A 15,357-nucleotide genomic window follows, 5' to 3' on the forward strand; every position below is an offset into this window, starting at 1 on the left:
GCATTGAACGTGGCATTGGGGCTCTATCTGCGGCATGTATAGAATGAGGGGCCTTGAGGATGTGGGCAGGGTGCAAGGGCAATCATGCGGCCTCATCCTCACCATTAATTTAAAAAGTCTAAAAAGTAGGAGAGCGTCTCCTAGTCCTGAATCATATTTCTCAAGTTGCATCCCCAAGTCTTGCAGCTGAACACACTTGACTGCCCAGAGAGCTTGGGCTGAGCTGGTTCCCCCCACGGCCTCTCCTAGCATCAGCCTCAGAGCCGAGAGCCGTGCCATCCAGGGGACAGCCAGCCTGAACCATAACGTGTGAAGAAATTCTCCAATAGGCTCTTCCTTATTTATTAGATTCCAGATACATGGGACCAGGACTGGAGAATCCTCGGGTGTTGCATTTACAGGGGGGTCTTTGGGAGAACACATACAGAGGAAGAAATTCGTACAGGTGGGGGATGCAAGGAGGGGCTGCCATTTAAAAAATATATATACATCTTAAGAAGCCATTCCAGCCACATTATCATTATTAGAAAATAAAACAATCTTTCCACGCAGTGCTTTTCTTTGGTGCTGTTCCGTGGGCATGGGCCCCTCTGTCTTCTTGTTACAGGTTTGTCACCACTCCCCAAGGATACTCCCCACCTCTATCTGCACAGGGGGAGGAGAGAGTCTGGAGGGAAGGGTGGCCCCTGACTTAGGGGTGCGTGCAGATTCCAGCTCCTCCAAGGTCGTGCTGTGGCCTCCCAGCCCACACCCCACTCTGGTTTTGAGAGCCTCCCACTGGGCTCCTCAATTGTGCCCTGGGAAATAACTGGTTTCCTGTATGTAAAACCCGGGGCCACCATCCAGGTTCATGTGTGACATGACCATCCCGGAAGCTTTAACAAGGGTGGGGAAACGGGAACCAAACAAAACCCAGCCGATACCAGCTTCTCCATGGTTGGATTTTTTACACTTTATTTCTTGGTTCATGTCAATGACCTGTAGCATGAGAATACAACTGAGAAGGGCTATTTCCACTTTACAGGTTTTCCCGGAACAGCAGGTTTGGGGGTAAACTTGCATTCTGTCCTATTTTGGGGGGGCCGGGTGTCCCTAAACTCTCACCTCACCATCCTGCACTAAGCCAGGGCCACCCTCTTTCCAGGGAGGTCCCAGGGCCAGTGAGGCTTCCAAGAAGCTGGCCCCTAAACTTGCTCTCTGAAGGTCAATGGCTCCATCAAGTGCGCCGCAGGGCCCTCCCAGTGAGTAGGGTTCCCCTTGTTGCTGATATGCTTCTCGTTGCCCCAAGAGTTTAAGTGTAAGAGCAGCAGCATCTCATTGGCACTAGCTTTCAGGGCCACCGCCCCCTTTGCTGGAAAGGGGCTCTGGGTGCAGAAGGCAGAACTGCCCTGGGTACAAACCCCCGCCCAGTCCGAGCCAGTTGCTGCACCGTTAGCCAGAGAGGCTTTTGAAATGATGGACTGCAGATGCCAGCAGGACACAGCCCCGCCATGCCAGGCGGGACGGTCCTCATGCTCGAGCAGGAAGTGATGCTGCACAGAGCAGGGTGCCCAGGTGAGGAAATGCCACCCTCTGCCCACCTCCTCAAGAACACAGCACAGTGAGAGGCAGACCCCAATCTCTCACTGGGAGTTCTCCAGTTCAGACCTCAGGGCACAGCCCCAACAGTTAAGTTAGACTTGATGCTGAGGAGGTGCCCATGTGTCCACCCAGGGACAATAGGGACGCACACAGAGCTAGGGATGGAGCATCCTGGAGGCTAATTCCAATGCTGTCAGGTGAATGTGGCCTTGGATTTCCCACAACCAAAGGGGAGTGGAGGGGAGTGCCTGTCACTGGTCTGTGAGGTCCCTTGGAACCACTGACATTTCCTGTGTGAGGCATCAGGTTCTAGCCAACCCTCCTGCCTGGAGAACTGGTGTCTGTGTACGGAGAGATGGGAGGCTGAACCAGCAGCAGCCTTAGAAAACCATGAGGTTGTGGGAGAGGGCACCTGGCCGCCTGGCGTCCCAGCAATGGGCGGGTGGGATCTGCCTGCCTCTCCCCATGATGGGAGGTTGGGCTAGAATGAGTGTGGATTCCCCCAGAAAAGTGTCCCAGGTGGGGTGGCTCTGATGTCTGCTTCAGAAGGCAGCTGCTTGGAAGGGCATCTTCCATCACGCCCAATGCCCTTCATCCTCTGGAGATCTCTAAGCTGCCCAGCCACCTATGCACACCAGATGGGGTTCAGAGCTGTCCCTCCCCCAAGAGGGTTATAACGGACTTTCACTGCCACCCAGGTGACCAACTGTCCCCATTTGCCCAGACTGAGGGGTTTCCTGGGACACAGGACTTTCAGTGCTAAAACCAGGAACATCCTGGGCAAATGGGGGTGTTTGGCCACCCGGCATAGCAGCAAGGGGGCTGGCATGGTTAGGCCAGAGAGCTGGGCCCTCCCAGGGTGCCACACCTTAGTCAGAGGGCAACAGGAGCCACCTCTCCTGTGGCAACGGTTCACCCAGCCCTTTGGAACGCAGGGAGGGGTGTCCTGCTGTCCAATGCGCCGGAACCAGCACGATCAGAGAGGCTGGTGGCCTCCATGGAGCTCCCTGTCTTCAGGTTTCCCTGCCGGCTTATGTCTGCTTCTGGGCTTTTCTGTGCTTAGCAAAGATTGGTTTGGGCCTCTCCGTATCCTGCCTGGGTCCTTCCAGGACTGAGAGCCTAGAATGGGGCCAGGGTCTTGCACAGCTCCCATTTCCCACAGACCACCTGCCCTGGACCTGCCCTGAAGGTTGACAGAGAGGAAAGCGAGGAGAATGGGGGGCCCCGGGAGCTCCTCTGTGAGCCAGCACCGTTCCAGCTGCGGGCCCTGGTCACCTTGGCTGGCTGAAGGATGGTCTGAGTGAGCTCTGAGGAGGGGGCAGGAAGTAGCAGGGACTCCTGGGGGACAAGAGGAGGAAGAGGGTGGGCAGGTGAGGGGCACCAAGGGCTGGGGTGCCCAGGAAAATGCGTGAGTTCTAGCAGCTCCTCCCCTGCTGGCGAGTCCCTGCTGGGAGCTGGGTGTGCTGGAGCCGAGGGGAACGTGGAAGGAGGGCCGGCAGGTCTGCGGAAGGCGCAGGGCCTCCTAAGGGACACGGGGAACCTCAGAGCAGGCAGGGCCTCTGGGAGCAAGTCCCTGCCCTCTGAGAAAGGAGCGCCTCCAGGCGGTACCCAGCCTGAGTGTGCTGGAGTCCTGGGTGCTGGCACTGCCTGCCAGGCCAGGGGTGGGGGAGGGTGGGGCCAGAAAATGTCTCAGCTGCCTCTTGGTGGTTTGGTGGGGAGAGGGGGCCCTTCTTCGGTGGTCTCCAGTCTCAGGGAATCAGCCCTGGCCCAGGCCTCAGCACTGCCCACGGAGAAGGAAAAATATACCAAAGAAAAAGCCAGTTACCGATGAGCCCCACGCCCTGCCCTCCCATCCCCATTCCCCTTCCCCACAGCACCCAGGACTCTGCACCCAGGACTCTGCACACAGCCGGGAGGCAGGAAGCCCCTTCTTCTGGGACTGCTCATGGCCATGACACAGGGCTCGTGGGTCGAAGCTGGTGGCTGTGGAGGTCTCTGCATCCTGCTGGCCGTTGGTCTGTCCACAGGCAGCAGTGGGTCTGTGTGCCGGGCCGTCAGACCTTGGCCTCCAGCATCTCCAGGAAGAGTTTGTGCATGGGCACCTTGCCCTGCAGTTTGACGCTGTAGAAGTGCTGCACGGCCTTGGCTGCCGTCTGCCGCAGCAGGGGCAGAGTCAGCAGCAGCTGGCCCGTCCTCCGCGGCTCCGCGTGGCGCTGGCTCAGCTCGTAGTCCTGCAGAGCCTCGTGCAGCAGGTCCTGCAGCTTCTGGACCGCCTCCAGATCCTCGATGTACATGGAATCTGTGGGCACAGGGTAAGTATCAGGGGCCCTGGGGGGAGAGCGCCACCATGGGGCATGGGGCCCTTAGGCTCTGCTTTGGGGCCGTCCAAATCCTTACTTTAGGGAGAGAGAAATCAAGGCTCAGAGAGGTTGGGCTGCCAGTCTGAGGTCACAGAGGCCAATGACAGAGCTAGGGGTTAGACCCAGGGAGAGATCTCTACCTATGGAGGACATTTCTTGAGAAACCACCAGAGATAGAAGTGGAGACCCTGAAGGGCTTGAACAGGAACAGACCTGTAATTGGCCTGCAGGTGCTGGGTGGACTCTGGAGTCAGACAGGTGGAGGTAGCATCCTGAGTCCCTCACTTGCTAGCTGTGTGACTTTAGGTGAGTTATTTAACTTCTCTGTGCCCCATTTTCCTCATTTGTGAAATGAGATAATAGCCATACCTACCTCAAGAGGTTAAATGAGTTAACACAGGTCAAGGGCTTAAAACAGTACAAAGTAAGTGCCCGGCTAGTGGTATCATCACCATCACCATCACCATCACCATCACCACCACCATCATCATCATTACCACAGTCATCACCACCATCAACACCACTACCACCATCATCATCACTATCACCACCACCATCACCATCACCACCATCATTACAACTACCACCATCATCACTATCACCAACATCATCACCATCATCATCATTAACATCATCACCATCACCACCATCATCATCACCAGCATCGTCACTAATGCTGTTGCTGCTGCTGCCAGGCACCAGCCTAAGCCTTCAGTGCAGTCGCTAACCTTACAGAATGCTGGTTTACGGACACAGATAAAGAGGCTGAGCTGTGTCTGGGTGGCCTGTGGCAGGGAACATGAGATAGCATGGCTGGACACATGGGACACGGTGATGAAGGTAGCTGTTGGAAGGGACCCTTGCAATCTAAAATCTTGGGGAGGGCTTTGGACTTAGTCCATGAATTGGGGGTTCAAATAAAATTTACCTAAATGTCAGCAGGGCAGGAGGTGCCCACTGATAGTTGGGTTACAGTTAGGTCTGAGCTGAAGCAAAGGGAATCTCCTGGACCCCATTCCATGGCCTCAGGGAAAATAACCAGCCTTCTTCTGGTGTTCCTTAAAGAGCCTGAGCCACCACCCTGAACTGCAGCACCCAGTGCCTGCCAAAGGTGGGAGAGGAAGGGAGCATGTGAATCAAGTGAGCTTGAAGCTCTGAGTGGGTCTCCAAGGAAGGCTGGGCAAGTTTCCTGAAATACTCAAAGGAGCGGGGCAATTCCTTTGCATGTTGGGCTGGTTTAGATGCCAGACTGCTGAGGGCCACTGTACCAACCAGCTGACACCAATGACTGCCCCCTGACCTTCTGGGTCCACACTCAGCCTGTGCCTTCAAGGGTCCTGCCTCTTTTTCTTGGAAGGAGAGCAGTAGGGTGAGCTAGATAAGACTGAAAGCCTTAGATGCTGTGTGGCTTTGGCCAGGTTACTTAGGCTCTCTGAGACTGTTTCCTGGTCTGTAAAATGGAGCAAATAAGAGTGCACACCTCACGGAATGGTACTGAGGGTTAAATGAAATAGCACATTACCAGGCACTTAGTAAGCACCTAATAAATGTTATCATCATTATTGTGAGGACTCAAACTAGGGGCAAGCTGGGATGTTACTAGCCCGATACTCAAGACGCCTCCACATTCTTCTGCTCCTTGAAACCAAGGCAGTGAGGACTCCTTTGTCAGTTGCAGAGGAAGCAACTGTTTATAGGGGCTGGACCCTGTAAGGCTGGGACCTGGCCATCCAGGCTCCTTGCCTCCTGCCAGCTTCATCTCCCCATCCCCCCACCCTCCCCAAGGAGGCCAAAATTGGCAGCTGCCTTTGACCAAAAATGAAATAAAATAACATTGCAAGATTAATTTCTTTGCAATCCATCAGCGCGTCTGTATCGATGGCATTGATAAACTGTTAATTACAAAATCAATGGCTATGATTTTTTTCTGCTGTCAGGGAGCCTTGGAGAGGGCGGGACACGGGGTGAAAGTCAGCCAGCGGGCTCCCAAGGGGCCATGGTTTGGGACCACAGCCTGTCTCTGATGTGCTTCACCCTCCTGCCTAGCGTCAGCCCCAGGTCACATCTGAATGGTCCTGTCCTGTCCACTCAACCTCAGCAGTAGCACCCACAGTGGCCCTTGGGGCTGCCCCCAGGACCATGGCAACGCTCTCCAAGCCCCTGTCTCTCCTCCAGCTAACACTCTGTCTGCCTGGTGACTTTCCTGCTTTGCTGCTGGGGATAGGTCACTATCGCACTCCCCCCATCCTTCATGGCTCCCTATACTGACCCTACACAACCCAACCCCTTCACAGCCTGAGAGCCTCTATGACCCCAAACTGCTTTTCTAGCTTAACCCCCAAACAGGCCTGTTGTCTCCCCATTTCTGCCTGCAGCTAATAGCTCCACTGTGCAGCCAGGGCCTTGAGCCTCACAAACTCCTTCTCTGCCTTGAGCTTCTCATACCTGCAGGATGGCTTGGTAGATGCCACTGGATGCTAATGGAAGTTCCTGAAGGGCTCATGTCACCAAACCACTGTGGGTCCTCAGGTGGTGTGTGTGCGCATGTGTGCATATCCGTGTAAGTGTATGTGTATGTTTGTGTGCATGTGTGAGTATCTGTAAGTGTGCATGCATGTCTGTGTGTCTGTATGCACACTTACAGACACACAAGGTGAGAGCAGCTGGCCGGGCTAAAGAGGCTTCTGGAAGACCTTGCAGCGTGGTGTTGAGGGGTGGGATGAAGGTGGCCATTGAATGGCCTCCCCCCTTCACTCTCTCCTCCTAGCTGGGGTGAGCTTGAGCTCAAGGTCTGCTATGAAGTGGTCAGGAGTGCCCTCCAAGGCCTGCCAGCCCTGCCGTCTCACTGTGATCGCCCTATGTCTTCTGCTTCATAGTGCCCCTCCCCTCCTGTGCCCATTCACACTCCCAGCCCCTTCGCAACGCTGTGTAAGATGCTGCTCTGAACAGGTGAGCACAAGAGATTGTGAGGGTGGCAACACTACTCTGTATGGCACGTTATGACGGAGATCTGTTGTTACGCATTTGTCAAAACCTCTAGTCCTGTATAAACGCAGAGTAAAAACCCTGATGGCAACCAGGGACTTTTGTTAATAAATGTATCAATATTGGCTCATTAATTGTAACAAATTAGCACACTAATGCAAGGTGTTCATAATAGAGGGAACTGAGTACAGGGGTAGGGGGTATATGGAACTTATATATCATCTGCTTATTCTGTCAACTTAAAACTGTGGGGTAAGTAACCCTCCTGGCAAGGCAGGTGAGGGTGAGTCTCTGGCGAAGGGGACAACTGTGAGCTGTCAGCAGCAAAACCCAGCAGCAGAGCCCGCAGGCATGGACCCAGGAAAGGTGGTCTGAGGGGGCATCAGCACTGTCCTCTGCGTTCTCTATGAAGCCATTTGTCAGGGGGACCCACTGACCCGGTTAGCCAAGGACTGAGGTTTCCTGGGCTATGGGACTTTCAGGAAAAGTGTAACAGTATCAAGCAAACCAGTTGGTTGCCCTATTTGTACTGTCTGCATCTGGGAGCCAGCTCTCCCTCTTCTGTATGCTGATGATGCTTTGTTTCCTCTAATATTAATACTAATGATAATAATTAATATTTATTGAACATTTCCTCCAGGCCAGGCACTGGGCTAAGCGCTTTATCTTCAGTCGATCATTTCATACAAAAGTGCTTGCAGGAGGTACTGGGATGTCCCTCAGCACACAAGGACAGAGGTAAGGAGGATTGCCAACGTGTCCAAGGTCACACTGCCACCAAAGATCAGAGCTAGAATTTGAACTTGGGTCCATCTGCGCCAGACCTGAGCAGTAACTCTGCCGTCTTGCAGCAGAATTACACTGTGTGCTTGCTGAAGCTCTGTCTTTGGGACAGGGACCCAAGCCTTTCTCTTCCTTCTGCATCCGATGTGGTACCCTGCACAGGGTGGACACCAAGTGTAGGCACAGATTAGATTAAATTTAAGCTCATTCTTCTATGCCAGCCCTTCTTCCCAGAAGCTGGTGGGAGCTAAAGAAATGGAGTGAGGTCTCCTTTTGAAAGTCAGACTCAACAACTCAGTTGGGAAGATTTTCTCTCTTGGACCCAAGCAGTTTGATTGCAAGATTCAAACAGTGGGCATAAGCTCAGGTTGACTTTTTGCAATCATAGGACCTTGGTTTGACTCGTAGCTCTGTGTGACCCTGGACAGTTTGCTTCACCTTTCAAAGCCTCAGTTTCTACATCTGTAAAATGGTATTAAAATAAGGACTTTGCTCACAGGGTCATTCATAAGAATAAAATAAGTTCATAGCTAATTTATTTAACAGGTTGAGCCCCTATTATGAGCCAGGTATGTTATAAGCATAATATAATTATACACAAATAAATCCCTTCTATAGACTTGTGGGGTAGGGGCTGTTTATTATAGTTTCCATTTTACTGATGAACAAACTGAGGCACAGAGTGAAGCAACCTGCCCAAGAGAAAGCAGCAGGATTTGGCTCTTAGTAACCCGGCTCTAAAACCTGTGTCGTTAACCAGCCTGCTGGTCTGGAGACCAAGGGCCCAGCGCAGCGCCCTGCAAATCAGCACTTCGGAAATACTCAGCCAGTGCCGGCCTCCATCGCCAGCCTTTTACACCCAGACCACCTCTGCACAGTCTTTGGTGACCAGGAGCTGCAGCACCTTCACCCCACCCCACCCACAGGCCTCAGAGGGATGCTCCCTGGGGCCTGAGATGCCTCAAAGCCCCCTGTGGGTCCCACACTCGCCGTTACCTGAGTTGGCCAGGGCCAGGGCCTTGAGTGTCACAAACTCCTCCTTCTCGACCTTGAGCTTCTTGTACCTGCGCACGAGCTGCAGGATGGCCCGGTACAGCTCCAGCAGCCCCGCGAGGCGCGAGTGCTCCTCGTCCATGATGTAGTCCTCGGCGTACACCAGCTTGTCGTCGTAGGGCAGCGAGCGGTACACGATGCCCAGGATGAGGATCTCCATCCAGGCGCTCTGCAGCAGGCTCATCTGGTCCCCCAGGGACAGGTTCGAGAAGCCTGCGGGAAGGGGGCGAGGAGGTCGGTGGGGTCAGGCGGGTGGGCCAGGGCCCCCCGGGGCTGGCTGGAGGGCCAGGCTCGGGGGAGGGGTGTCCGGGCACCTCCAGATCCTGCCCTTCCCGTACCTTCAGGACTCCATGAATGAGTCAGACATGGATTTCATGGAAAAGACTTGCCTAAGGAGCTCAGGCAATGTTGACACTTGTTAGTATCATCGTTACTGTTAGTTCTATGGCATTTTTCAAACGTCTGGAGAGGCTTTTTGATGACTCAAATGCATTTGTAATTTAAGGAGTTACTGAATTCCTAGAATCAGGAGGTGGCAGTACAGGGTCCCCTACAGTCTGGGGAATTTCCAGGATCCCTGGTCTGCTCAATTCAGGGAAGGTTTGGGTGTATTAAAGTGATGCCTGCTCCTCAGTGCAGAGTCCCAGCTGTGCAGAGACGCAGGGGCTCAACCAGGAGCAAGGGCTCAGCTGTTCCTGGTCATTGACCTACCATGACCACAGCCTGGGGGTCTACAAAACGCTCAGGAGCCTCCAGGGTCAGGGGGCACTTTGTCACAGGGCAGCCTGTCCTCCCAGAGGTCAGACCCCTGCCGCCCGGGCCATTACTTTCCACTTAACGATGACCTAGCAGTACTGCACCCGGTGAGCCTGAGTGTAGGGTGGCTCCAGAATTGTGACACTGTCTCGTCCAATGTGTTCTAAAGCTTGCCTGGGCCGGAATCCCAATGCCCCATACACTAGCTCGAGGCTGACCTTAGGTAAGCTGTGCAGCTTCTCCAAACCTCAGCTTCCTCATCTGTGAAATGGGTATAACAGTAATGCCTGCTTCAGAGCGTCACTGTGAGGTCTAAATGAGCCAATGGTTATAGAACATACAACACAGTTGTGGAGCCTTATTATTAACAGTGAGATGAAAGTCTTCATCTGCAAAACGAGAACACTGTACTGGAATTGCATCATATGTGCGTAACTGGTGCAAAGTCCATTAACGTTTTGACGAAAGAGAAAGAAGAAGAAAGGTGGGAGGGAGGGAGGACAGCAGGAAACTGATTTTCAAACATCTGGTCACTAAACATGGGCAGTAACTTCAGTGACTGCTTCCAAGGAGATCATGCCAGATGTTCGGAAAGAAGGAAAAGTATCCCCAAAGCCATTTGCATCATGTGTCATGGCAACTGAAATTCAGGAACTCCCGGGGGTAATTTGCTTATGCGGGACTGGTCACTTCACTTGCTGGCTCAGAACCTGACCCCGCCTGGGTGCAGTGGGCTGTGAAGATGAAGATGGTGAGTGGAAGCACTGAGCACCACCTCGCACATAGTAGGTGCTCAGCAAACCTGAGCTAGGCGGTGCTGATGGCTGCAGTTGTTGCTACTAATACTGATGTTGTCAGCAGGCTATTGGCGTGACTGTCTTCTCCCCATTGGCCTGGACTGGTCCATTGCTCTGGGCTTCTCTGGAGTCTGTCCCACCCTCATCTGCTGTCCTGTCTCTAGAAACCACTGTCCCTTCCTGTTTTCCAACCAGTGCACAAGTCTTCCTCTGTAGGGGGCACTCCTGGGGCTGGAGTCCCCTTTACTTGGCAGGCTGCCCTTTGCTCGTGAGTGTCCTCTTAGTCCAACCACCGCAGTTCCTGGGTCCGACCTGCACAACCCAGGCCTTGATGAACACCTGGCTGCTGGCAGCCGGGGTGACCGACAAAAGAGGCGGATCAATTACACTGACAACGCGGGCGAGCCTGGATTGATGCACCTTCTCGGGGGACAGGCTGTGGCACAGAGGGTCAGGTGCGTGTGTGCTGTCCGGATCCTGGTGTGGGAGATGGCGTGTGGCTGCTGGGGTGGCAGGCAGAGCCGGGAGGTAATAAAAGATAGATAGAAATGGACATCCAATTTCCCTTATCGGGCTTCTGAGCAAGAGAGGCCTTGGGCGACATTAATTAACAGATACCAATCAGCCAGCCATGAGGGTGTGTGTACATAGGGAAGTGTGGTAATGCACTGGGGTTGGGGGTTCTGAGAGCAGGCAGAATGGGAGGAAAGATGTAGGAGGTGGATGGGGTGAAATTAATAGACAGTTGAATTGGGAGGCAGCAGGGAGGGAGGGTGAGGTAGGATCGAGGCTTCTGGAAACGAAGGAGAAAAGCCTCCTGTGAGGCTAATCACTCAGGTGTGATCATGAGAAGAATGTGAATAGTCCGCTCCTGCCCCTTCATTCATTCAACAAACATTCACTGAGCACCTACTAAGTGCCAGGCCCTGGTGCCGGCCTTCAAGAGCTCGCAGTCAAGAGGGAAAGACACACCAAGTACTGTGTGTCACCGTGAAGTTACGACGGAAAGAAGAGCTGTGACAGGATGGAGGGCTCTGCAACACACAGTGGGGGATATGGCTCAAATGAGACTCTGGGAGGCTTCATGGGAGAGGAGACTCTGGGGCTGAGCTCTGAAGGGTAGCGAGGAGCTCTGAGAGCACACACCTTGGTGCCTGTGCGCCGAGCTTCCTGTCATCTCCCATCCCCACTGCCAAGCACGGGTCTTGATGCCAAGAAGGTGCCCAATAAGTATCCAAGTTGGAGGAGAGAACGGACAAATGCCACTGAGAAATGTGCCCAAAGAACTTGGTTAGCCCCTCCCAGTCCTTCAGATAGGAGTGTGGATTTAGCTGCCTTTGAGTCGGAGGCAGCCCTGCCCTCTGGGGAGAGGGGCTGGGGGGGGAGGGAGGGGGGAGGGAGGGAGACAGCTCTTTGGAGGGTTTTGTGCTACTATTGGGGATACCTGGAGGCCTGAGTCCAGACCTCCCGGCCCCGCTGGTCTGAGAAGGGAACTAGGCCCCTGACTTCTCTCTTCTTCCTTCAAAAGGAACTGGAAATAGCTTTGAAAATCCAAATGCAAAGTGCTGGGCACGCACACGGGCCGCTTCCTTTGTGCAAGGAACAGGGAAATATTTGACCTTTTCTAGTATTTGACAAAAGAAACATTAGGAGGAAAAATGAGAAATAAAAACTGTTACCTCTAGGAGGACGGGGAGGGGGGGGCACAGGGATGGAGCTGAGACTTCTGTGTATACATTTTTGCCTATTTTGGGCTTTTCAACCTGTCCATGTTTAAGGTGTCCAAAGATAAAAGGTATGCTCCCTCTAACCCAGCAATTCTGCAGCTAGGAATTTCTCTTAGAAAGAAAAAAAGCTTAAATACACCCAGATAAATGTGCAAAGGCGTTGGCTGGACCAGCCTGAAATGGCCCAAAGCAGAAAACAACCCAAATGTAACCCATGTAATACATGCAATTATTACACAAATGTGATTATCAGTTAAATAAATGGCACAACAGAAGCTGCTAGAAGAATGAGGTAGAATGTGTGTGGATGTGGAAGACACTCAGGAGCGTAAGGGGGGAGGTGTAAGTGTGAAGGGCACAGAGGCCAGAGCCCAACTGGGTATTAAACTCCCAACTTTGCCCAGCCGGGCGTGGCTCAGCGGCTGAGCATCGACCTATGAACCGGGAGGTCACGGTTTGATTCCCGGTCAGGGCACACGCCCGGGTTGCGGGCTCCATCCCCAGCAGGCAGCGGGCAGGAGGCAGCCGATCAATGACTCTCTCACCATTGACGTTTCTATCTCTCCTTCTCCCTTCCTCTCTATGAAATCAATAAAAACATGTTTTTAAAAAATCCCAGCTTGCTGACCACTGACCATTTACCTCTCCGTGCCTCAGTTTCTCCATTAATAAAGCAGGAATAATAACAATACTGACCTCATGGAGTTGTTTGAATTAAATGAGCTAATGTGTGAAACACTTAGAATACGGCTTAGCACACGGTAAGTGCATCTACAGTATACAATTAAATGAAAGAAGCAGGGGAAAGCAATGTTATAGTATGATCCATGGAGGGGATGGAGACACACACACACACACACACACACACTAGTTGTACCTGTATAGGAAACTCCCAGAGGGATGCTCGAGACATTTGGAACTCATAATTTCCACCCCTCTGTCACATCCGACAAGTTTACTAGAAGCACGTATTCCTTTTATTTCAACCCAAACAACAGGGCTGGGGCATTCCTTCCCGCCCTTCAGCAAAGCACCCTTCACTCATGCTTTTTTGTGCTGGGGTCGGTCTCCCTTTCATCAAGTAATTAGCAATTCTGGGGCTGCTGGGAGAGGCTGGATGTGGCCCATGCCCCTGGGAGTGCAGCCCTGTCCCTGCGCCTAGCTGACCCCTGAGGGCACTGGCCCCTTCAGGTTCTGCCCAAGCTGGCTGCCCCACTGGCCCTCTGTCCCTGGGTCTCCCACCTTGAGCTCTGCTGCCTCCAGAAAGTTGCTTTATCTGCACCAACTGATCTAATAACAGTCAGGCTCTTCCCCATCCCCCAACCCCCAGTGATTTGACAGCACAAGCTCCTAGAATTTAAAGAAAAAAAAAAAAAGAGCACATAATTTGTGGCAAGTGGAGTTCATAATCTGTTAATTTATTATCGTTTCTGTCGACCTGGAGGGCCATTAGCAGAGGTAATAAAGGGAGATGTAATTATAGGATCTGAGGCCACTCCAGACACAGCTGCTGTCACTCGGCAGCCCATATTTCACAGGCCGCTGGCATTCTGCTCTCCCCGTGCGAGCCAGACGGTGGCTACCCAGGAGCAGAGCCGCTGAGGGACCCTTGGTGAGGACAGGACGCCTCTGGGGGTCCCCTGCAGAGGCCACACACATGTCAGCCAGGGCAGGCAGGGCGGTGGGGACACCCCACAGGGTGGCAAGAGAAGGTTCTGTCGCTAGGAGCTGCCTGGGCTAAGGAGAATGGGCTAATGACACCTGGAGGCTGCAATTCATCAAGTGATGCCCACCTTCTATGAACCGCTGCGGGCTCTTGCTCTAGCCTCTCACTCACCGGGGAAAAGAGGTGGACACTCTCAAGACTTGGGGGAAAGTCAACATTTGGGGTGGGGGTGACTTCAGCCAGACTCAAACAAAAGAGCGTCTATTATTCTGAGCAAATCCCAGCCAGGCCCGAGTTCCCCATGGGACACACCCAGTGTGGTCAGCACTATGGTAAAGGTAGGGGTGTGCTGGGAACGAGCTTGTGCTGAACCAAGCCTTCCGCTGGCTGAGCAGGTCGCTCAGGGCCCGCATGGATACATCAGCCTCTGTGCTGTGTGTGAAAACCGGTGTTCACAGCATCTAATACCCTTCGGGACTTTTCCCCCATGGCCTCCGCCCATCAAGCCTGAAGGCTTAACTCCGGTTATGCTCTCTCCCCTTGCAGCCCATGGCATCCCTCCTGCCTCTCAACTCCGCCCTGGGCTTCTTCTTGCTCTACTCTAAGTATCTGTCTCATGTGTGAGAAACAGGAGGTGGGAAGTGGGTGGGTAGAGATGAAACAAGGCTGGCCGTGGGGTGACAACTGTTGAAGCAGGTAATGGACACATACAGGTTCATTCTACTCTTTGACCCGCCTTTGTTTAAAATGTTCCATGACGAAGTTTTTAAAAAGAATTATCCATCTTATTCCCAAATGAGATCCTTGGGGCAGAAATGAATCTAATTCTTTGTATCAGCCACAACACCTAGCAAGAGATCCTACATACAGTTGATGCTCAATAAATGCATGCGAAGGCAGCTATGAAGCACCCTCTGGGTGCCGGGCTCTGGACTGGAGGCCAGAGGATACTAGGCATCAGATGTGGTTCCCTTTGCTTAAGGACAGAGGCTTGGGCTCCTCTTCAAAGCTCTGTTCCTGAGCAGTCGTAAGGGGCCAGTCCGCCTGTCTGTCTAGGAACCAAGATGACAGGAGCAGACACAAGTCCCAGGTGGGGCCCAGGCATGCATCCTCCCTACTCACCCTGCTCTCTTGCTTGCACTCTCTTTCTAAGGGTTGGTGAGCAGGCCTGCAGATGAGTTTTCCATCTGATCTAAGATGGGATTAGGTCGATTAGTTTAAATATATCAGGCACTTGATGTGCCATCACCCTTAATATGAGGTTTACATGCGGTGGCAGGAGACTCTATTAATTAATTTTACCTTAAACACTAGAAGGTCAGGCCCAAATAATTCAACATGCAGATTTATGCAAAATAGGCAAATTAGCATTTGAGGCAGACAAGTGAACCCCTATGTTTATTTTATTGTTTAATCAAAAAGAATTCAGCTTTGGACAAAGAGAAATGATGATGTGAAAGGAGGCTTTTAACTCTATTAACAACAATGTATTAGCAACAACTATGACGGTCAGGTCTCTGCCATGTGTGGGGCCTGGGCTGAGTGTGCCATGTCCTCCCAGCAACCTGGGGATGGGGGCTCCATTCTGAGTCCCATTTCACAGGAGAGGACACTGAAGCCCAGAAAAGTGAAATATCTTGTAATACCAG

General features: G+C 52.8%; 1 protein-coding gene across 3 annotated transcripts in view; it reads right to left on the reverse strand.

The window, feature by feature from the left end:
* Positions 1-3,621: 3,621 nt before the first annotated feature.
* The window catches only part of ESRRB (estrogen related receptor beta), a 95,230-nt gene continuing 83,494 nt past the window's right edge, over positions 3,622-15,357 (reverse strand). For all 3 annotated transcript variants that reach the window (XM_087813890.1, XM_087813893.1, XM_087813891.1), the window contains 2 exons: positions 8,706-8,975; positions 3,622-3,880 (listed from right to left, as the gene is read on the reverse strand). In XM_087813890.1, the coding sequence (XP_087670016.1) occupies positions 3,636-3,880; positions 8,706-8,975 (515 nt within the window). In that variant the 3' untranslated portion in view covers positions 3,622-3,635. The remainder of the gene's footprint in view (positions 3,881-8,705; positions 8,976-15,357) is intronic.

The sequence above is a fragment of the Miniopterus natalensis genome, chromosome 1 (genome assembly GCF_054644295.1).
Source record: "Miniopterus natalensis isolate mMinNat1 chromosome 1, mMinNat1.hap1, whole genome shotgun sequence".
Classification (NCBI taxonomy): Eukaryota; Metazoa; Chordata; class Mammalia; order Chiroptera; family Miniopteridae; genus Miniopterus; species Miniopterus natalensis.